This window comes from Eucyclogobius newberryi, unplaced genomic scaffold, assembly GCF_026437365.1.
Source record: "Eucyclogobius newberryi isolate DKJ021-1_F unplaced genomic scaffold, fEucNew1.0.hap1 SCAF_4, whole genome shotgun sequence".
Taxonomy (NCBI): domain Eukaryota; kingdom Metazoa; phylum Chordata; class Actinopteri; order Gobiiformes; family Gobiidae; genus Eucyclogobius; species Eucyclogobius newberryi.
Window position 1 is genome coordinate 26,421,797 of NW_027316056.1, and position 24,623 is coordinate 26,446,419.

The window sequence follows — 24,623 nt, forward strand, 5'->3', positions numbered from 1 at the left end:
AAACTGTTTTTAGCTTAGATTTGAACATTGTCAGAGTAGAAGTCTGTCTCACATCTTCAGGAAGAATGTTCCAGATTTTAGCTGCATAAAACTGAAATGCAGATTCCACATGTTTAGTCCTGACTCTGGGCACCAGCAGGAGGCCGGTCCCTGAGGTCCTCAGAGTCCGAGATGGTTCATATGGCACTAACATATCCGAGATGTACTTGGTGCTAGGCCATGGAGAGACTTGTACACAAGCAGAGCTGCTTTAAAGTCTATTCTCTGAGCCACAGGGAGCCAGTGCAGAGACCTGAGAACAGGACTAATGTGATGGTACTTCCTGGTTCTAGTCAGGACCCGAGCAGCAGCGTTCTGGATGTACTGCAGCTGTTTTACAACTCGTTTGGAGAGGCCAGTGAGCAGGCCGTTACAGTAGTCTAATCTACTGGAGACAAACGCATGGATAAGTCTCTCTAAATCTGGTTTTGACACTATATTTTTTTTATTTTGGCAATGTTTTTTAGATGGTAAAAAGCTGCTGATGTTATTAATTTGACTTGGCTGTTAAAATTCAAGTCTGAGTCCATTATTACCCCCAGATTTCTAACTTGGTTTGTAGGTTTTAGAGCGAGACTCTGGAGGTGACACTAACACTTTCTCTTTGTTTCTGTGGGCCAAAAACGATTATTTCAGTCTTGTCTGAGTTCAGCTGGAGAAAGTTGTTTTGCATCCACAAACTGATCTGTTGGATGCAGTGACAGAGCGAATCTACTGGTCCATAGTCACCTGCCGATAGTGAAACATAGATCTGAGTGTCGTCTGCATAATTGTGATAGGACACATTTTCACTGCGTATCAACTGACCTAAAGGCAGCATGTAGAGGTTGAACAGAAGGGGACCCAGGACTGACCCTTGGGGCACCCCACAGGTTAGGGGGGTGCCCCAAGGGGCATGTGGTCTGAGACACAGCTACCAATTTCAACAAAGTACTTCCTGTCTTCCAGATAGGACCTTAACCAGTTTAGGGCAGTGCCAGTGATGCCCACCCAGTCCTCTAGTCTCTGTAAGAGGATCCCATGATCGACAGTGTCAAAAGCAGCACTCAGATCTAACAGAATTAAGACTGAAGCTTTGCCCGTGTCAGTCTTCAGGCGGATGTCCTTTGTCACCTTGACAAGAGCAGTCTCAGTGCTGTGATGAGGTCTAAAACCTGACTGAAAAACATCAAATGAGTTGTTTATTAAGAGGAAATCTGTGAGCTGTTGGTAAACAACCTTTTCAAGGACTTTGCCCCAAAATGGCAGATTAGAGATGAGCCGGTAATTACTCAGTACTGCGGCATCAAGACTGCTCCTCTTTAGGAGAGGCTTTATGACCGCAGTTTTCAAAGACATTGGGAATGTTCCAGATTGAAGCGACATGTTAACTATGTGAGTGAATGGTGCTAACAAACTGTTCAGCACAGACTTTAGAAATCTGGTGGGTAACACATCGAGGCAGCATGTAGATGAACTCAGACTGGTGATGATCTCATGGACAGTTTTGTCAGTTACTGGTGCAAAGTGAGTTAGCTCAAAGTGTCTTGGTGGTTTTAGGGTAATTTTTTGCATTGTGGGATTTATAGCATTTTTAATGCCCTGAACTTTGTCATTAAAGAATAATTCAAACTCATTACACTTGGATGTGGAAATGAGTTCTAACGGCAGCTGAGCTGGAGGGTTTGTTAATCGGTTTACTGTGGCAAACAGGACACGCGAGTTGTTACTGTAGCTTCCAATAATTTCAGAGAAATATCCTTCCCTAGTTCTACATAAGATTAGGTTGTACATGTTCAGCTTCTCTTTGTAAATCTCTTTTTGAACCTGGAGCTTTGACTTGCGCCATTTCCGTTCGGCCCTGCGGCACTCCCTTTTCCGTGCCCTAATAACATGACTTATACTACATAAAACACACAAACGAATGAATAAACTAACCTCCAAAGCCGAAAAAGGTTAAAACAAAAAAGTTATAAAACTACGCCTACTACTATTCTGTAAAACAAGTCAAGCAGTAATTCTGATATTTTAGTGACGCTGCATTTAAAACACAATCCTCTCCGAAAGAGGGCGAAATAAAAGCGCAGATTGTAGTTTCTCATTTTGAGCTGTAACGACGTTAGCTGGAAGATAACTCATTAAAGGACACGGAAAAATAAGAGGCGCGATCAATGCGATGCTGCAACATCAACAGTTATCCATTTGTTGTTCTCGGTAACGCTGACATAATGTTTCTGGGTCTTGCTGACTCCAGAACAAGCCTCGCTCCACGGAGGTTTAATAGAACAGCCAGCGCAATTATGTAGTCTTAGCATGTGGCAAGGTTACGACCATGGGAGACTCACCCCTGTAGGTAAACGCACACAACATTGTCGCTCGTCTTTAGCAATTAATTAGCCCAAATGACTCATCTAAACTTGGCGGCGACGCGGTGGCACGTGTTTAAGATTGCATTTCGCCGCTACTGTGGGCCCCCTCATTAAGACGAGGTTGAGACAGATGGCTGGGTAGAAGACGTGCGATTCACCCAATGCTGCTCGTGTGTTATCAGGAGCAGGAAGGGGGAGGGAGCTGATTGCGTGTCTCTCAATTATCCCCGCGGATGAAAGTAACCGGAGAAACAATGTATATACCGCCTCGCTAAATGGGCTCTAATGGGAGCGACGGTGGAAGAGAAGCGCAATATTGGTAGGTTTTGTTCTCGCGTTGGATTGTTAAAAAAATAAATTCAAAAAATAAATGACTTTTCTTCCTGTATCCTGTTGATCTCGATGTTTTTATTTTGAAGGGTTGTCGAGAGAGCTGCAAATGTTACCCCCCCCCAACTCTGTGAGAAAAAGGACGTCCATGCACTGCAGAGGAGAGAGTCTTTGTATTAGAATCAGTCTAAACATATTAACATAAAACCTATCAACAGCGGCGCATTAATTTGAAGAAAAAAAAGCACTTTGCATTCTGACAGCGTTATTGGCAAAGTTTCAACACGCCAGGCTGGTAATGACATGCCTGCTGCCCACAGTACCTGTTTTAATTAAAAACAACACTGGCAATGACTGATCTCTGTGTTATTAGTATAGAGACGCTGTAATTTGTGTAAAGTTCTGAAAGCCGCAGTGTCGCGAGTTCGAATCCCGACTCCGGGACACACACACTCTCCTCTCCTGTCTAATCTTAATCAAAATCTTACATAATTGATTAAATAAATAAATCATTCTCGTATTTACTGCTACAATTACTACTATGACTGCTGATAACTTCTGCCACCACTATTACCATTAAACAGACTCATATTTAAACTAATTTAACATAGATGTTCTTGCCATCCAATGAAGATTATGCAATCAGTGGTGGACAGTACAAAAGTAAAAGTACAGTACCATTTATAGGTATCTGTAACTTCAAGTGCATGTGACACACTGTGTGTGTTTGGATTAGTGCTACCTTTTTTAATATTTATCATAGTTCATATCAGTTAAGATGCAGTTTGTATTTTCTTTTAATGAAAATGAATGAATAATAAAAACTACAGCTGCTGGTTTAAAAATAATCATGTTCACATCATACGCTCTTTAAGGCAATTTTTACAGCGGATGCCCTTTACTTGACTACATTTGAGAGCAGGCAGGTAGCTGTACTTTCTATTGCACTACTTTTTTATCAAGGTCGTGGCTACAGAGCCGCGGCGCGGTCAAATAGCCCATCAGTTTCTGGAGCCGCGGCACAAAATAGCCTAGCAGTTTCGGCCGCACGCCGCGGCTCTGTAGACACTCCCTTTTATCAAAGTTCTTTCCGTATGCTTTTTGACCTGCTGAAATGGCTGGGGGGGTTTGATTAATTTTTTTGCACATTTATGGAGACAGCGTGCCTACATTTTTTTTAGTTCAATTCTCAGCTTTGAGGAAGCAAAAATAGGCTAAAGTGAAAAATCACAAGGAAAATTGCCTCTGATGACCAAAAATCAGGAGAATTTTTGTCAAGATCACAATTTTACGCTTTAAATAGGTGGTGTACTTATACTTTTACTTAAGCAAATGTGTTTAATGTGATACTTTTTTTGAGTATTTTCACTCATGTACTGGTATCTGTAATTTTACTTACGTTACAAAATCAAATCATTCTTCCACCACTGTATATAGTGCTTGACATGCCCTAAAGCTTTTACAATTGGTGTTTGACATTTTACTCTGCTCCTGTGTGCAATGTCCTTCTTGACTTTTGAAAAGAGAGCTATTTTACGCTGGTGGACTTATCAGTGTGTGCTTGAATATATGTTGAATCCGGGCATATTGCTTTAACTTGAGATACCAAATTTCAGGTATTACGCAGAGCAAAAAAAAAAAAATCATAAAAGCCTTGCACATATCATTCCAAGTCATATTTTTAAATCAAATTACCCAGGCTGGTTGCAGACGCAGTAAAGAAGAAATAGTGAAGTAGTGGCAGAAGTCAGAACAGGTGGCGTCTTGATCTGTGCCGGAGCCAAAGCACTGATTGAAACTGTGGGATACTGAGAAACCAGGCAATTAACGTGTGTGTGTGTGTGTGTGTGTGTGAGCCAGTGACCAGACAGGGGGACAATGCACTGGCATGTTGAAGAGCCTTTGACCAAGAGGCTTTACAATACAAAACATGCAATAAGTGAGGATCGCTATACTTCTTCATTTTCATTTAAGGCGCGAAAAGATTAAATTTAGAGATATCCATTTGAAACTTCTTCTGTAGTTCGCTCACATGAATGTAAGACAAATGTATTGTGTAAAAGTTTTTCCATCATGTCCTGTTTTTATTTAAAAAAGACAGGAATATGATGTGTAAAAATGGCCAAAATTGCACATATTTGGGACATCCAAATCCGAAAAAATGATAGGATTTCTACGTCTTTTGTTGAAATATTAGATGGAAACTGGCACAAATTTCACCTCATTTTTTGGAGTTAGACTTTAATAATTTGGTTTGGAACGAGATATCAACGAACAGCCTTTAAAGTTTCAATGTCTCAGACAAATCAAAGGATTAAGTAGATTAAATGAAACAATGCAACATTTAGAGTGTACACAAATGTTGTTGTTCCCAGGTGAAAGTGTATGTGTGTGTTTTATGTACGTTTTTGTCGATGTAGGTTTAAAAATAAATAAATGGGGAATAAAAAGAAAGTGTACATGGCACCACTCAAGGCAATGGCATCACCAGGTCTCATTAAAATCTAATGAACATGATTATATTTAAGACTTAAACTAAAAAAGTTGCCCTCGTTTCCCCAGTTGGACAATTTTGTTGCATTTTGTCACTTCGCGGTTGGACAGGAGCAGCAGATGTGACATTGGTAGAGGTAATTCCACAACTGTTACCTAGCAACCAAACAAGAGCCAAAATCCATGCAAATCACACAATAGTTATGATAAATGACAGAGGGACAGAAGGATTCCGTTTGAGAATTCAGCACTACTTACTGTAAATTTCAACTTTCATTTTTCAACTTTTCTTCACACTTAACAAATGTCAAACTATGGTAAATATTGAACACTACTCTGCCACCAAACAAAGTAATAATTAGAACATAACATGAGACTTATGCTCGTCATAAGGCGCTGGTAAAGCTGGCAGCCCGGTGTAAACGCTCTCTCTTCTTTCTCACACTTATTGTGCTTTATCTCCTATATTTTGTAAATATAGTTAGTATATTTTTTCTATTTTACTGTACGATAGGGACACGCGCTGGAATAGTTTTTTAATTCAACTGTTTTTGACTTTTTTCGGCTGGATTTGAGCGTTTTTCGTTGCGTTCGTTGTGTTGTTGTGACGTGAGCTAGCTCCGAGCGAGCCCACCAGCCCCCCCCCCGCGCCCTCCGGCCGCGCTAAAGTACGGCGTGTCGTCGGTACACGTTTATATACACGTTTATATGAAAGAGGAACTTCACGAACGATCGGGACACGCACTGGAATCGCTTTAAATTAACTTGTTTTGACTTTATTCGGCTGGATTGAGTGTTTTCGTCGTGTCGTTGCGATGTGTCTTGGCTCTGAGTCCCCCGGCTCCGGCCCCGCCCCCCGGCCGGCGCCGTACCGCGTTTCCACAAAGGAGGAACTCATGAAACTGCAGAGAACAGTCGTCTTACCCGGAGATCGTCACGTTATCCCGTCGCAATACTGACCTAACCTAATACTGATGTGCAATTCTGTCGTATGTGCAATTACTGTGAAATTCATGTGCAATTACTGTGAAATTCATGTGCAACCTATGTGCTGTCGTGACACATATTCATGTGCAATTACTGTCGGGATCACATGCAATGGTATTTATTTATTTATTTATTTGTCTATGGGAGTTTTTATTTATTTATAGGAGATCTTCTACTGAAAGTGTTTTTCAGACTTCCTATAAGTGATCTGTTCTGTTCTTCTGTATCTACCTCTGTATCTACCTGCGTTGCACCAATGAAATTTCCCCATGTGGGACAATAAAGGAATATCTTATCTTATCTTATCTTAAACACAGCCTACATTAGGGCTAAACTTGGTGACTGAATGGATGGACATGGACTAAAATGAGAATAAACCATGTGAATAAAGTTGTTTTAAATAATTATAAGAACAAAGGAGGTCAAAAACAATACATTTGCCTCTAAGTAAAACAACTACTGAAACTGTAGCGGGCCAGAAGAAGCCCACAAAGCACGGTTTGAGAAAGACTTTATAAAATGATCCAGGTGTAAATCAGTTTGAGTAAATGCGATTGTTGTTGTTTGTGATATGACGTTTCAGATATCCCATCGAACCTTTTGACCGATTCACTGACCAGTTTCCGACAGGAGCTTGATGGATTCCAGCACCCTCTCGGTGTACACGCCGGGCTCGTAGTTCTCCATCTCGGCGTTGATGATGTGGACGACTCGAGCGGCCCGTCCGCGGATCGCCCCGGCTGTCCGGTCCAGGGTGTCCACGTCCCCCTCCTGAAGAGCGATCACACACTTGTTGACGTCCTCCAGAATGTGATTCTCTGGGTGAAGGAGAGAGTACGGCAGTGAGAGGAAGATACAACCAAGAAAGTGTGTATGCCTATGGTCAAAGCAGTGTTTGTTTTATCTTTACACCCACTAAACTTAATACATTTACCTGCTTGTATGAGGCTTGTTGTGGAAAAATAATCTGACCCTTTGCCTTTTTCAATTTTCAATTCTATTTCAATTTGATTTTGTTCTAACACACAAAGTCACAGCCTGACACAACCCCTCTTTGCCTGGAAATTTACATGTCTGGACGTCCTGGAGTGACCAGGAAGTTCCCCGTTTTGTTTCACACTAGGGCAAAGACAGCAGGACATGTGAATTGAATTAATGCAAATGTTATCCACTGTATCCTTCCTGAAATCCCTGTTCCTTTGTCGCTTTGTACCTGAGTGACCGGTAACTTTCCGTGTGTGTTGGGTCATGTGACTAATGTGTATAAATAAGGGGGACCTGGGACGAGGGGGAGAGCTGATCATGTAATGTACCAGAGAGAGAGAAACGCCTGATTAAATCACCTTAACATTGAGACAAAGCAACTCGCTTCCTTGCCTTATTTTTGCCATTACAGGCTTAACTGTTTGATTGTAAATGTAATGCAATCATTTGTTTTTACTCCAGCCAGTCTTTGGTTTTACAGATACCTGCTGTGTAAAGTAAAATCTAACGTCAAAGCTATGTTACAATGTACACAACAATGAGTAGCTTGTTTTCACATAATCAGAAAGTGTGGCATCTCCTCAACCCTCAAAACAGCTCTTAAAAACACATAGATGTTTTTCCCCGTCTTCAGACAATGTGAGAAATGTTAACTGCGGCATATTTATGTTGAAGCTCCCACTGATCCATTCATTACAATGCACAAAAAAAAGGATGAACTAAATTGAACATAATTTGATAGGATGGTCGCTGCATGTTGCCATATATTTGGGATTTGAAACTGTCTATGAGGGTTCTTTATTTAAAACAAGAAGATCATGAAGTACGGCTAGAAAAAACACATGTAACACACATTTCACATAAAGGCAGATGTTTGGTGTCGTGTGTGTGTTGCGTGGAGACAGTGTCCTTACCTGACACAGAAAGGAAGTCATCCACAGAGGTGATGTCGTCCACAGCCTCGGTCAGGATGCGCACCTGCTTCTCCCACTGGTCTTTGAACACGTCCATGTTGTCCTGGGCCACCTTGCTTTGCGGGCGCGCAGCCAGAGTGAGCGCCGCGTTGATCACCTAACAGGGCGCGCAAATGAGGAGCCTGTGTTAATGCGGAGATTATCGAGCCTTTTCCTTCATCGAGAAACAAAAACAACATTTGTTTTTCTGTTTAATCGGTTTCATTACAAATATGACTAAAAATTTGGATATTGCTCAATCAAGTTCATTCAAGTGCATTACAAAAATGAGATGAGGTGAAATGTGTTATAAATGAATGTTGACGAGGTAGAATGATTAAAGTTTTAATGAAAAATGATACACTAGTGAAATGTTTTTTTATACAACCTTGAAGAAATATATATTACCATATTTTCCGGACCATAAGTCGCACCTTTTTTAATAGTTTTGGCCGGGGTGCGACTTATACTTATATTTATACTTATATACTTATACTCCGGAGCAACTTTTATGTGATATTATTTGTTATTTTCCCACTTGCAACCGCATTTCATACTCCAGTGTGACTTATATATGTTTTTTTCTTCTCTATTATTTGCCTGGTGCGACTTATACACCGGTGCAACTTATAGTCCGGAAAATACAGTATATTTGACTCCAGAATACGTTGAACAAAAGGGTCTGTGACAAAACATAAACCGTGTTAAACTTCACAGCATTATACAATTATAAAGCCTGTATCATTAGTTGCACAAACGATTATTTCTTGACAGCTGAATGTAAAAGGTCTGAGTCTGAGCTGTGGATGAATAATAGTTTGACTTAAAGGGAAAAAAGAGCCACACTTCTGTGACGTCACGTCTGAAACAATGACAATAAGACAGCTCTATCACAAGTGCCCCATTGATACGCTGCGTCCTGCTGAGATGCTCGCTGACTTCTGCAACATACAACCACTCTTTTTCTTTTCAGCGTGACAGAAGGCACTTGGACATTGAACACTAGTCGCCTGTTTTCTTGTCACATCCTGCTCTTGGTACTTAGCTTAGATACGAGGCACATGTAGCTCTTACTGGGATAATCATAATGTGCGTTTGACTATTGAAACAAGTGATACGGAGAAAGAAAGGGTAAAGAATCGATCACGTCCTACTTCTTTTCTACTTTCCTTAATCTGTCTGCCCCTGGAGTACAGAGTGAGCGAAGCCTACCCTTAACCTCGGAAACAATGGATCGATTCAAACCTCCTCCATCACCTGCATCCTGGGAAGCAGCACTACAACACTTCCTCCCACGAAATATTCACAACTCACATCAACTCCTCTGCCAGACATAACATTTCTCTTTTCTATCTTCACTGTCTAAAGACAGTTGAGCTGTGAGATGAATTGGTCAAACGATAAAATAATATTTCAAGCAATCGTCATGAAAGCTCACCTGTGGACATAGACTGTCGATCTGTGTGGCAGCCATGCGGACAAGCTTCACTCCCTCTTCATTGTTGGAGATGGAACAAGCCAAGTTGGCCACCTGAAGGAAAAACAAGACAAACGCTGTTAGAATGATTTAGAGAAAACCTTTTCTAAAGGATCAGGGATTTGTTCAGTTCTGTCCATTACAAACGCATGTATGTAACTTAGCAAAGTGTTTGAAGCACACACTGGCTATTCTAACGTTGCAGTTAAACAAATGAATTGTGTGATACATACTGCATCACGGTGCGTATCATATATCATAAAAAAATGATTTAACCTGTGACTTTTATTCGCAGGGCATTTTTAGACAAGATGGTTGATGAGATGTCTTTGACAGTAGGGTAAGCCTTGATACAGTTACATGCATGAGCATTTGCATCCATAGCAACAGTGACTGCAGACTGCTGTGTAGGTAATTTGATTTATTTAGTCTCAAAATGTACAAGTACACAACGCTTAACTCATTACACTGATATTTCCAGCATTCCTAGCACGTATGTCTAGTGTTGGCACCGGGCCTGCTGGTGCAAAGAGGTTGTTTATTGCATAATTCAACTTAGATTCTTCAGTATACAAACCCTCACTTAATTTGCTCTCATCTCGCACAATTGTACACATTGCACACAATACACATTGATGGTTATTATGTATCGTATATGAGTGCATTTATTTACTGAATGTGAACAGATACCAGGTACATTTCATTTACAGATGATCTCATCATGGCACACGGAGCACAATTTAGTGTGCAATAGCATAACTTCACTCCTCATCCAAAAGCTCCTGGAAGTAAATGAGGCTGCGGCAGCCGCAGAAAGTGAACTAAGCAGACATGCCTGTTGGCAGAGAGGTGCCACTCTGTATTAGCACTTCTAGTGCTCACATGTCACAGTTTGAAGCAAATTGAGCTAAATCAAATTTGTGTTGGAGGACTCTTGCTTAGAGCTTTGTCTCTTTGCTCATGACAGCAATGAGCACATTGATGGATTGCAGCCCTTTATGTGGAGTTGTGTGCCAGTGTTTAAAGCTGAGCGTATCAGACATAGTGTGATTGAGAGCTGCTGTTGCACATAAACCTGAGTGGCTGCATGCTGTTCACAAACATGCTAAACACCCTTTCTCCTCTGCCACTGCTGACTGTACATCATAGAGCATTTATATAAACCTTTATCATGTTATGACAGATTTGTAAATGTTTTGTCTTTACAAAGTACATTTGTGTAAGTGTGGTTTCGGAACTGAAGCAATTTAAAACGTTTACTATATTAATTTGATAAAAAATCCCCTTCCTAAAATGGGATTTTGTTAGAGGGAGGTCTGACAGACCAAACTTTTACTGTAAATGTTGTAGTTTTGTGTAAACATGGATACATGTAGATAATGATTTGATTTTTTTTACCCAGAGCAACCAATGGCCATATGGGCTCCGTTTGCTCTGAATAGGAAAAGTATGAATATATACATATATATTTTTATAAATAAAAAATGTAGCAATGATTTTTAGACATTCACTGCAAGTGTAGTCACAACACAAAATGCAAATAAGAACGTTAAATCGGGTGTTTTATCAGCTGATGCTGCAAGTACTGGTCCCTATATATATATATATATATATATATATATATATATATATATATATATATATATATATATATATATATGTAGTCTTTATGTCTTTATATTGTTTGTGACATCTCAAGGTAAAAGGCAAAAAGTAACAACACAAGGTGTGAACACTTTTCCCTTTGACAGTCTCTCAAATTAGAGCATAGTTGTATTTGACGAGCAGAGATGATTTCTGTTCCCTGGCTCTGCAGCAGGCGCATGTGAGGCCAAGTGGCAGAGGGCTGCAGAGCTGGACACGTGCCCAGCAGCACCACTCCTCTCCTCAACTCCCCAACACAGAGCTGGGCAATTGCAATTATCTAAGGAAGAGCTTTTCCTTTGAGGATTCTCTTTTTGCTTCAGAATGAGAAGGAAAAAACTAGACAGAAGCTCTGAGACTACAGCGTGCGAGCCTAATGCTGATATGGTCAAGGATGCTGGAGCAGAATACACAATTCAAAAAACTGTGGGTTTGTGTGCCCTTTTGTGCACAAGGCAGGGAGAGAGAGTGATATAGAGAAGTCCCTGCTGAGCGGCCACTCTTCATTTTAGCCTTGAACAAAGAACTATTGATTTTGTCCTTTAGTTCTGCCCTGGCTAATCATTTCAATTCTAATTTGATGAATGTTTCCACTGCAGTCTGAGAGAAGAGCATTATACTTTCTACTTTCAAATGAGGACTGAAAAAGTATCTAATTGTGTCATTTTGTTCCGTATGGGAGACAAAATTATTACAGAGTAGCATCAACAATGGTAATAAACTATAATAACCTCTCAGCAGTGTATCCTCCTCGCTGTTTAGGCCAGACTCCTTAGTATGACTATAATCTTTCCATCTCAAAATTGAGGACTGACTCTCATCCACATTATAAAATCGCAGATGACTTTGTGCCACTGAGTAAGATGGTCCCATTCATTGTGGATGGTTAGAGCCCATTTCATCCTCTCTGTTTGATAGTGTGTCCAGCAGCAAAGGTGCACACATAGTGCTATTCAGTTCCTAACTGTCAGGAGTGGAGCTGGCCATGGTGCTGAACACAAACTCTGCTTATGGGGAAAATGAGAGAAATAGAAGAAGCACTGAAGGGCAAAATTACAATCAAAGTGGTACAAATGACATTTTATAAAATGACAACACAAACACTTTATCCTGTCATCAGGATGTTTGGGTACATGACTCTAAAAATACTGGGAGGCTTTACCTTTTATTATTTTATTACTTTTATCACCACAAATCTTACTGCAGCTTTTCTCTGAGAATGTGTATTTTTTTATGCATTTCCTTTTTATAATTTTTTGACATAATGGAATTTTCTTTGGATATTTACATTTTGGTGCAAATAAGATCAGCCTTGGGGAAGTAATCTGATTATATAAAGATGGATACAACATGAGTAATGAAGCTCAGGCCTTAACGTCCTACACACAGGAGACTTGATGCTTCGGTAAACTTAGTTATGCTTTACTCTACTGCTCTCTTCTTCATCTGTGTCACAGACGCAGTAAGAACATCTTTTTTTTTGGCTTTAGTTATTAGCTATATGTACCACTTGGTGGTCGAGTGGATAGCACTTATGCCGGCCATGTGGACAGGCCACAGCATTGTGAGTTTGATTCGGACTCCAAATTGCTGGAATAATCATCCCCATTTCACGCTACACTGTCCTGTTCAATAAAGCTACGGCACGCAAAAAGATCATTTAAAAAAATAATAATAATGAAATTCCAAGTGATTTAGTTATGTGATTTGTGTATAATTTGTCTCAATAAACTGCAAGAGGCTGCATGCTTTTTTTTTGCCATTAACAACATCATAATGATGTTTCTCCAGGTAATTTAACTGCTTTGTTGTGTGGTTGCACAGGAGCCCACACAGAGCTCCAAACCAGCGCACAGTAAATAAAGCCGTCTGTCGACATAGATGGAGCAGAACAAGTAACAGGGGAATCCGGAATGCAGACTGTGAAACAATTACAGAAGTGCTCTCTCAGGACTATGCCTATTTGTGTTAGCCAGAAGCTGTCAGCTCCCATTGGAGAAGCCACATACATACACCATAAGGACAGAGGTGACAGAGCAGGTTAGGAGCATAACGACCAGCAGGCCAGATGTCACACTCACACAACGTAAGGTTCAGCTCCACAGGGAATGAGCGACGTAAGGGTCGGCCTGCCCCACTGCCTTTGAGCCACGCCTCAGGAAATCAATGTCTATTAGAGGGCGAGCGAGTGAGAAGGAGCGACCACCAGGCGAGATGCAACATCAAAGCATGTGCAAGCCACAGCCAGCGACGAAATTGCCTGGATGAGCGGAATATGAAAGAAATATGGTCTTGTTCATGGTTACAGTGCTTGATATGGAATCTTTAATAGGCAGTTGGCATTAATGGTTCTATAAAAAAGTAGCCAATCATATTTAGCTTTAGATTGTTTTGTTTTGTTTCAGGTATGTTTGCCAATTGCAACTAATAATTACATTTAAATTTGATAAAAGAGTCATACTTGTCCAATTTTTGCTTCTGAATGAACGAAATGCTTGATAGTTCACACGGGCCCTTTAGATTATAATTTAGTGACGCATTATAGAGGTGACCAATTTAGAACATGAATACATAAAAGGACTGCCCCTTGAGGATTTATGTGAAGAAGGTCAAAGTGGCTGCTTGTATTGCTCAGTTACACTTGCCAGCACTTTGTCTGGAATGAAGCTACGCAGTCATTCTGATTACTGATTGCTGTTTAATTACCCCCACTGCCACCTTCCTTGTGTTTGGCCATCCCAACCTGCCTCACAAATGAAGTGGACCTAAATTGCGAGTGACTCTAATGCACTTAGGAGTTCCCTCTACACTTTCTAACTCCAAATGGAAATGAGTTTAAGACAGGATTTACTAAGTGACAAGCGCACTAATATATATGGCAGAGTGTGGATCCTAAGCTCAACCACTGTGTCCCTAAAGACCCTCTGCTTTATACAGTACTTTGATTTACTCTTTCACTGCATATCCAAGTAGACATGGCATACCAATTACAACATGTCTGAGTCTATATTAAATTCACAACACGGCTATGCTTGAAATGCAAACCTCTGAGGTTTATGGTCTGCCGACTCAGGTCAGAGCTGTGGAACATAAAAAATCTATCAACAAGAGAGTAGCCGCAGTACTGTATCATAGCACTGTAATTAAATGTATTCATTTACTCGAAGAAAATGTATTTCTGCGAGTTTCTGCGTTCCAGCGTCAAGACGAAAAAACTATGAGAAATACTTAACAGTCTATTGACCATAACAACTCAAATTAAACAATAAAATCCAAGAAGGTGCTCAATATCAACATTTGAATGTGATTTTGAATGTCATGTAGACATAAGCAACAACAGCACAACAATGTTTTTCTAACTGCAGAGGCTCAACTCAGGATCAGGTTCACAGACAGCAGGTCGATAGTAGAAAGCAACTAAAGAGAAAATGACACATTATAGTTATGTTGGTTTGGCTAACTCAATTAAACTCTAGGTTCTTTTTTTAAGGGATTTTTAGAAGTTTTATTAAACAGGACAGCTGAGCGTGAAATTGGGATGAGAGAGAAGGGAGGACATGAAGTAAATTGTCCGCGCCGGGGTTTGAACTCGCGACACTGCGGCCGGCTGGACACGGACCATGACATATGTGCTGCTGTCTTAACTACTTGAGTGACCAATTAGGAATTCTTAGATGTGAGGTTGTTCCAGTGTGAATTTACTGGTCGGAACTCTGAAAATATGCCTTTTGGGGACAACTGGAACGCAGCAAGTTACAAAAAAAAGTTTGTAGCTGATGTGAAGCAAACAAAATTCATGGAAAGTGCTAATTTTCGACTCCTGTCCCTTTCTAAATCATAGATCGTAGAAGCTCCACTCAAGTCAAGAGTGCAAACAGATGTGTTTGCACTCTTGCGGTTTAATTAAGGCCCATTTTGCCGTGGGTTTGTAACCCAGGTGAGAAACGCGGATCTCCCGTTTGCGCGCTCCTCGCACTCTCTCTTTCGGCTCATTACGTCATCACGCTGTTGCGCCGTGCATCAGCCGGTCACGTGGCGCTGTGCCGCCAATCGTCGGCATATAAACAGGAAATGAGTTGCGGCTCGGGAAATGCCGGTCGGGGAATTCGGTTTGCGCTACAGGTAGGATAAATGGCCACAGATCTTCCGAATTTCATTATGTTGGTTTAATCTACTTAATGCATTTACTGTCCCGCATCTTAGGAGTCGATTACTGGACCCAGATCATCTTATTTAGATCATATATTAACGTTGAAACTGGTGAGTGTGCTGCTTAGCTTAGCCGCGCCCATTGGTTTGAATGGGCTAGTTAGCATCATCTTTATTGCCCATTTCCTCAAATATTATATTGTCAAACGAAATGAAATTACTCTCATTGTTACTTAAATATGAACACTATTTATTGATAATTTTTTGATTGTTTGTAAATGTATCTGGAAGCACTTTAAGGTCCAACTTAATGATTGTTGTTCCATTTGAAGCACCTTATGCACTTTACTTTTGATTGATATTTATTCAATACACTGTTTAAGTACATGACTGAACTTGATGAGCTATTTTACTAATCTAATGTTATTTATTATATTGTAAATGGTTCACTTTGATAATTTACAATATTTAACACCGATATTGATGATTGAAACTAGTTTATTTATTTATGATGTGCACATGATTATTTATTTGGTCCTGTTATTGCACAGGCCAGATTGGATGGCGAGCTAGGAAAGAGTCAAACTGATCCAGACTGCCTAAAGCTTCACAAGCCCGGACTCCACAAGGACTCCACCTGCTCTGGTCGGGCCGGTAGGAGGCTCCTGTAGCCACCCTTTTAGAACTTTCCAAAGAACATTGTACTGTTGCTTAATGAACAATTTGAAACCACACTGCACTTTACAATTCAGCGTGACACTTTGTGAACTGTCCTACGTGGATGATTTTTTGAGATTGAACTTTACGATGTACATATCTTCTTCTATCCCTATCTTGTAAATAGTAATGAATGGCCATTCTTGTATATTATTATGTTTATATGTCAATTCAATATATGGTACCTGCACACGTAATTATTGTCTCCTACTCACTCTGTTCCGAGAGCCGCATCTAGCACTTCTGATCTAGCCCAATAACAACACATTGTTACCTGTATTTATCCACTTGTAAACTTGTGACACACATGCTACAGGTTTCTCAGTTGAAGGTGTTAAACAGTCAAGCTCACGTTTCCACATGCACACAAGCCCCTTGATAGCAACATCAAAGTTCACTGACCCGAATCTATTCAGTCGATGAACCCTTAAACAATGTGGCTTCTAGGTCAGAGCTAACCACTGGAAACTGCTAGCGCACTCACACACGTAGGAAATAACAGGTTATGGTTTAAATGGAGGGACACAAAGGTAATGTAAAGCAGCATGAGTCAGAAAGCAAGTAAAACACAGGCAATATTTGCATTTAATTGTTTTATTGTAACGTTGTTGTGTTTTTGTTGTGTCTTCTGATGTTGGATTTCATGCCTCGTGCGTACAGCATCCAGACTATGCATACCAAAGAGCTTTCAAAGATAAACAACCATTCAAAAATTCCCTTTAATCCAGCATTTGAAGTTATTCTGACAACATATCAATAGAATTCCAACCTTTGCTTTAATAAAACACAAGGATACTTGAAAAGTGAGCAAAATCAGAAATGAAATTGTGCTGAAAGACCGTCTAACTGATGGGAAAATAACAGGAAAAAGCAGGTCTTCTCTCAGGCGGCAAGTTTCAGGTCTTTTTGACAGTGACTGACAGGATTTTCCTTTTCTTTTTTTCATACATATAGATAAAATGCAGGCATTTTCGGAAGGAATTTAAAGACTATAAATCACATTCACAATTTCACATATTATATTCCAAAACTGTATTCTGTTTCTGTAAAATAACTTCCAATGTAATCATTAATTAGTCAAGTTGTCGGAATGAGCTCTGATTTTACTGTAAATAGTTAATAATAAACCTATTCAGAAACTGCTAAGGGTATTGAATAGGGCTCAAGCTGTCACAGGAAATTACACACCGACAGGCAATCATTCATCTTTTCATTTTCGAAAGCAAGGTGCTCAGACTGAAAACGATGGATGAATTTGAATAGGAACATTGGTTGATATGGTTGTACAGTACAGTATTGTCTGTTTTGGTGTGTCTTCATGCCAATTGCTTCTCCAACATGAATAATCAAAGTCTAATCAAAGGATAATCCAAACTTTCAAAAATGTTAAGAATCTCGCAAAAAAAACAATTATATATGTATAGGAAAGTAAAATAAATACTGGTAAACCGCATCTTCATAAAGGAAAGGAAGGCAGATTATCAGATTAAGTGTCATCCCTATCATCATCTCCAAAGCTCTAGTTCACTCGCTCCATGCATTCTCCTTTTCGATTGTTGTTTAAGTCTTAATGATCCAACTAAAAATTATTTGTCCACTTGTAAAAACTTTGATTGGTGCTGCCCAGTGGCCGAGCGTTTTGGGAATTTGTCAATTCCCGACCCAACGATTTGCTGCATGTCCTCCCTTCTCTCATCCCCATTTCACTTTCTGTTTTTTTAAATTTCCCAAACGAGCCACAAAATCTTAAAAAAAAACAAAAAAAAAAACAATAACAACCAATTAAACGGACTAAACGACAAAAGGACTATGGCCCTAGAAGAAGGTCGTATAGAATAAGTTATAATAAGTGCTTAAGTAATACTAAGTTAAAGCTAATCATCAGCTAACTATAATGCAAATTACCCCATAATTACAGGCTAATAGTTCTATGCTAAATAAAGCAATACATTTTCTATTCTCATTATCTTTTATTCAATATTTACCATTGGAAATCTATCCAGTGTCCAGTGATTTGCATAGTGATAGCCTTTTTACTGCCTTCTCTTTTCTATCTAACCTGCTCTTTTCATGTAGGTTTAAGACTCTAATCTGTAACACCCACTGGTTTAACTTGAAGCAGTACATTTTTTGGTCAGAGTGAGTGAGTGAGTGAGTTTGAAGCAGTGGTAAATTATAGAGAACACAACCCACAGCCATGAGGGGGACTCAGTGTGAATATAACAACTTATCCTTGTAAGCGCATCTAAGACCACCAGTGGGCATGTCTGCAGTGGGCAACAACAGTTACTGGAACAAGAACAGAAAGGCATGAAGAAGCACTATCTATTCCTTTCTACTCCTTCCAGTATTTTGGTTGGGTTTGTTAAAAGGAAACTTTAAATTGAGTGTGTTCTGTGTATGTGAAGCTTTTCCTCTACAGCGTAAAATCTAGGGCACAAAACTTGTCAAGGATTTTAGATTTAAAGTTCTCAGATACTGTTAAGTATCACTTGGCAGGTTGCAGTGACACATTTTTCAACCACAGGCTGAAGACACTTTTTTTCCCCCACAAATATGGCCTGTTAAACTGACCTGACATTTTTTTCTCTGAAGGACAGCTACATGATAATTGTGTGAAAGTATGTGTCAAAATGAAAATAATAATGGTTCTTTGTGTCCCTGGGGAAGGATCCAGGAACCTGTGACCCCTCATGGGAACAATCAGTAGAAAATGAATGAATGAAAAAAAAGATCCTCTAAAGCTGCACACGAAAAAAACATAACCAAAAGAGATGAATTAAAATATATATATTGCAGCACTTACCAAAGAGGTAAGATGTTTGTTGTTGTGGTTGTGAATAGGGCCAGATCAGAAACCGACAGAGTAGCTTTTAGAACCTCAATGGCATCTCCGTGACAACCATAAAGTAGCCAGCATGAAAGGCGGACGGCATGATTTACAGTGGTCATTTGTGCGTGCCAGTGCAGCTGAGGGGCCCCTTTTCCTCCTAATACCATGCCTAGCCTTCTCCATAAATATGAAAATATGCGGCACACTGGCTCTGAGGTAAACGGTGTTAGGAGGAAGCAGGCTCGTACTCTCCGACAAGAGATAACACATCGGGGGAAAGACAAGTCGAGACATGCACCAGGAGAGAGCACGTGGCCAAAGACGCACAAACACGCGCAACACCGGATAGGCATCTGATGTAACAGACAAGATGAAGCTTGCAATCCGTTTGCTGCGGCCTGTCCAGGGCTTGTTCAGCCTTTTATGGAGTCAGCCAGTCACTCCTGCAGTGGCCACATACACACAGGCGTCAAAGGGTGATTTATGTATGTCTAAACGAAGAAGGCAAAGGACAACGGGATGGGCAGCTAGAGAATAATATCCACAAATATAAAATTTCATTGAGCTCAACAAGGGACACAGAGAGGTAATTGAAAGCAATATAAACAAATCATAAAGCTAGCTGGGCCAAAATGACATACGATATAAATATATATATACAGCTCCTGTGCACAGTATGTTGGATCAAGTTGTTCACATGGCCGTAAATGCCAGGACATTAAAGACAGCACGGGGTAAAGGAAGCAGTGAATCACTAGTTCAGTGAAGAGCAGCAGCACACTTTCTGTTGTGTCTCGTGGCGGTCTAGTCTTCAGGACCAAAGACAGACCGATCGCCTCTCATTTGGCCGGAAGCGCTGTGTCTTTCTGGGTCGGCTGCAACCACCTATACACTCTAAAACTTGTCTCCCAGGTAGGCAGTACAGGACTTTATTCATCTTACAACATTTTCTACCTTCTGCTGGAGCTGCTCTCATAGCCACGGGGGCCAGACTGCAGCTCCCACAGTTCCCCCTCCATTCCTCTTTCCCTTTAAAAAGGCAGCTCAGCCGGTATTGATTTCTGTGCCTCCTCACTCACCCTCCCCCCGCTGAAGAGTGCTAGCCAAGCAGTTGGGCTTGGCACCAAAACATAATTATGAAAATGGACCTCTGGGTTGTTTCTTTTAATCTATCTGTACATTCCCCAGTCCCCTTGCAACAGGAGCTATTTAAAAACTGTTACCAGGAGAGTGAAACCCACAGCACTGAACAGAACATTGTCCGTTTAGGTGCCATAACATTGGTCTGTGTCCAAAGCAGGTGTGAAACAGATGCATGGCTCACTTTTTAGCCCAAACTGGCAGGGAATTGCTACGCCAGCCATGATGTATTCTGTCAGCACTGCCCCGCGTGTCTGAAAGCAGAGCAAGATCTGAGTGCTCGATACTTTCTGTCAAATGCTGGCATCAATTTGCACCGCGTGGCAGCCATGACAAAGTGGCTGGGCTCATGCGCCGATTGCTGCACTCTCCCCAACTTACAGTTCAATGGCCAGTGAAGCCCAAAAGACACGGCCAAAATCAGGCCCATTTTCAAGACATTTAACTCTGCAGCATGACGTGAAATACAGCTGCTGCAGTGTCAAAACAGCTCCTCTGCCAAAACCGTTACTGCTATAATTTTGCTGGTGGATACCTTGAGAAAATTATACGAGGATATAAATAATACTAATTAGTGTGACAATTTGGGGAAATTTATGAAGTATCCTTATTGCATGGAAACATACCTCTAATTATACAAGACAACATTGAATGCCCATTTGTAACAGCAAAAGGTGAAAGTGTTGTTAGGCAAATACTTAAAACCACACTTTGATTGTATATCTGCAGTTTAGTTTGATTCATTTCACTAAACAGAGAGACCTTGACATTTGCGCGCCACTTGCTAAAACCATCTCTTTTGACAGTGACCCTGATAAGTCCTCGGATAATACATGCAAGCAGTGCTTAAGTATATTGGAGGTGATCCCTTAATGTCTCAGCCTTTGAATTGGGGGGATGTTGAAAACTAATTTTCATTAAAGATGTTGGTGTTAGTCTAGCAATTATTACAGAAGCTTATGGGGTCTTTCTTGTTATCAAAAACAGGTATATTCATAAGTCAAAGTCTGAGGGGACTTGGAGGGGACTTGGAAGGGACTTGGAAGGGACTTGGAGGGGACTTGGAGGGCACTTGGTAGGGACTTGGAGGGCACTTGGAAGGGACTTGGAGGGCACTTGGAAGGGACTTGGAGGGGATTGAATGAATAACTTAATGTAAATCATATTTGAGTGTCTAGAAAAGCGCCGTATAAGTAGTATGCATTATTATCATCGTTATATATTTGATTGGCACACTGGTCTGTTTTTATTGGCGGTATTTAAACTCAAACTTGTATCAGAAGAAGCTCTAAATCAAATCTATCCAAGGGATTTTCTAAGTCCACATACGCTCACAGAAATGTCACATTGATTCTGATGCTTGAATTTAATTCAGGTGCTATTTTCTCCCTGGTGAAGACGTGAAAGGGCATTATGTTTCTGGCTGTGAGCAGAATTAAGAACACAATTTGTCTCATGAACAACATTAATTATTCCAGGGAATCATTTTGTGAATATTAACTATTAAAAATTATTACTATGCGTTCTTATACCAGTTCCTTTTATAGTGTATAGGAAATGTTGTTCTAATTATTTTTCAGTATACATACTTGCCATACTTATCCAGATTAGCATAGTTAAGATACTAGTTTTAGTATAGAAGAATAGTCAAGTCGTTCTTTTTTGTTTTTTACAATACTAATTCAAGTCATTTAAGTCATTTCTGTGACAGGTTTGGAGGAGGAAATGTACTTAGCTATAAACGTTGTAGGAAAACTCCCACGCACGCTCTCACTCTTCAATTATTTAACTTTTGACATTTCAGTCCCTCTGACCTTCCTCAGGTATCAGCTAGGTGTATTTAATTCTACATTTTCACCTCACTAATAGAGTTAGGTAATAAAAAAGTGATGAAAGAAAAGGCACATAAGAAAAGCAATAAACACGGCCCAATAAACTTTTTCAGAGTCGTTTAGTCTGCAGATTATTTCCTCTTGTCACTTCAACCAACAGAAAAAAGATCATTGTAAACATTTCATTTTCCACTTTGCTGCCTTTCTGAAGACGTGTGTCAAGGCTGTGTTGGTGACTTTGCCATCTTTCATTTTGTTGATGTCAGTTGATAAAAAAGACTGTTAATGTATTTATTGCATTATAATAATATTAATGTCTTGGAACTCAAGGACATTTGCTTAAACAAATGAACACATCTAACAGGAGGGAGCCAGAGACCAGACAAAGTCAAATTTGCCATCAGAGGAGGCCTTTGATGCAATGGCTTTAGGTAATTACTTCATTAAAGGAGCAGACATAACTTTTGCCCTGGGTTACCAATTAATATGGACCCTGGAACCGAAATGTGTTCTAGGTGCTTTTCCTACATAACATTGATAAACTATAAATTGTACGTCCAATTACTTTAGGGATGGTGTAATTAAGCGCTAAGGGGATGGACGACTGCTGCTCCTAATGCTCCTTGGAGAGTGAGATTGGGCGCCTCTTGTCGTAAAACAAGTGCTCCACTTAGCATCTTGAGATGTGTTCTTCCATATAAAGTTGTCAAGAGATTGTTCGGCAGTTTAAGATTTTTGTATTCATTTAAACATCTAGGTTTCAGCTTGTGTTGCCATTTCCACAGACAGCGCAGAAGGAAGGTTGAACCATTGGGTCATGCGCGTGCCCAGCTGCAGCCCCAAGGGTGCCGTTGGTGCTCTGTAATTGGATTCTTGTCTTTAGCATCACGCCGCTGGCTTTTGGTGTCAGAAATGCAGCTCCTTAGGCACCGACCGGGCTTTTCAATGTACATGTGCTCATTATATTTATGGCTTCGAACTGCACTGTCAGGAAGTAGTAAATAAAAATCGCTGTGTGCCTCTTGACACCTGGGCTTGATAACAGTGGAAGTGCAATATCACGTGTGCAGCGCTCAGAAGTAAATGTGTTGTATGATTTGTCTTCTTTTCTGATTGAAAAATGAGCCGGTTTGAGATTAAAGCAAGTCGATGAAGCACCACTCTAAAAGGGGCATACTAAAAATCCTGGCCCTTAAATGTTAAATTGTAATATTAGTAGAGGCTATAACCCCTTAAAGCAACATCTTCAATGCTCCAGCCAAACAGAGATACAGCAACACTTAAGACCATTCAAATAAGCTTAGAAGGCAATAATCTCCTATATGCGCCATAAAGTTTTAATACAAGAACAAAAAAGCATTTGATGTTAAAAGGCCGGTTGGATCTCTGAGGGATCTTCAATAGTCCAGCAAATCTGAAAACAGAAAAAAAGACCAATTCTGCTTAATAGTCTTTATTATGGTAAATTGACTCCTTAACATTTCTAAGCTATGGACAAGTAGGGAGCAGAGACTATATGGTTTTGCACTTGAAGATATTGTCAAATGAGTCAAGGCCTACACTATCCTGATATATGTTGTTTCTATTCCCAGAGTTTATTAAATCCTCGAGAATACAACAAGATTGTAGTGACACTGGAACACACTTCAGAAAAAAGAGTCTTGAGACTAAAAAGCCAGATTTATTGAGAGCAACAATGTGTAAAAGGCACAACTCTTGCAAAACTTGCAGGACCACTCTTATTGGGGCAAAGGTCAAAAGTCAGAGGGTTAGTAAGTGGTGCAGTGTGCTTTTTCAGTCCATTTCGTATTGTGCAGCCATACAAAGCTGAGTATCTATATAGAGGATAAGGAAAACCTGAGTGTGACACATATAGTCTACTTCCCTTCATATAGTCTACTTCCCTTCTTCAACATTGCGGTATTGCACTGATTGTGACTATATTGTGCTGGCCTCTGAATAAATAGAGATGACATAAATTATGAATTGTTTTATGACACATTCATATGTAAGGAATTATTGAAGAAAACTTAAAATTAAGTAGAAATGCTTTCTAACATTTTTTTTTTGGAAAGCTTTGTGAAACTCCGGGGCTGCCGATCCATCAGCCGTATCAAAGTTGTTTTGTAGTACCGCGGGAAATACCTGCCTCCGAGTGTCACTAAACCATGACAATACTTGGATAAAGTTACTGCTACTTTGTCGGACACTTTCAGAATACACTCACTTAAAAAACGTATGTGTGTTCCAGCAGCTTGGCATTAAATCACCCGAAAGTGCCAAGCAATGAGGCAGATAATCATCTCATTTCACTGGCTGAGTGAGAGAACTAGGGGAAACATGTTTACTGAGCTGGAGCTCAGCAGCAGACTATATTTTGGACGTGGGACAGGGGCAAGGCACTGTGCACTCGGGGAGATGAGCTAAAAACAAACAGGACAACAGCGTGGAAGTGTTGTCAGTCGTGCTACTTGTTCTGAATACTTCATTGGATCTTGTAGCAGGAACCTTTGCCACCCAGACATAACCGGGGAACGGTGTAATTGGGTCGGAATGGTATACAGCTACGAGAATGTGGATTACTTGCCATGGCAACAGTTGTCTCTTCTCTGCCGTTACTGTTGGGAGACTTAAGTCTCCTCAAGTTTGCTTTTTATTGCGGGCTGCCTTTGTCAGAATTAATTCAGCAAGGCAAGG

General features: G+C 40.3%; 1 protein-coding gene across 1 annotated transcript in view; it reads right to left on the minus strand.

Moving 5' to 3' along the window:
* ctnna2 (catenin (cadherin-associated protein), alpha 2) overlaps nt 1-24,623 on the minus strand; it is a 308,211-nt gene that overhangs the window by 49,756 nt on the left and 233,832 nt on the right. The window contains exons 10-12 of the mRNA XM_072463897.1: nt 9,573-9,665; nt 8,096-8,252; nt 6,815-7,015 (exon numbers count right to left, since the gene is read on the minus strand). Coding sequence (XP_072319998.1) covers nt 6,815-7,015; nt 8,096-8,252; nt 9,573-9,665 — 451 coding nt within the window. The remainder of the gene's footprint in view (nt 1-6,814; nt 7,016-8,095; nt 8,253-9,572; nt 9,666-24,623) is intronic.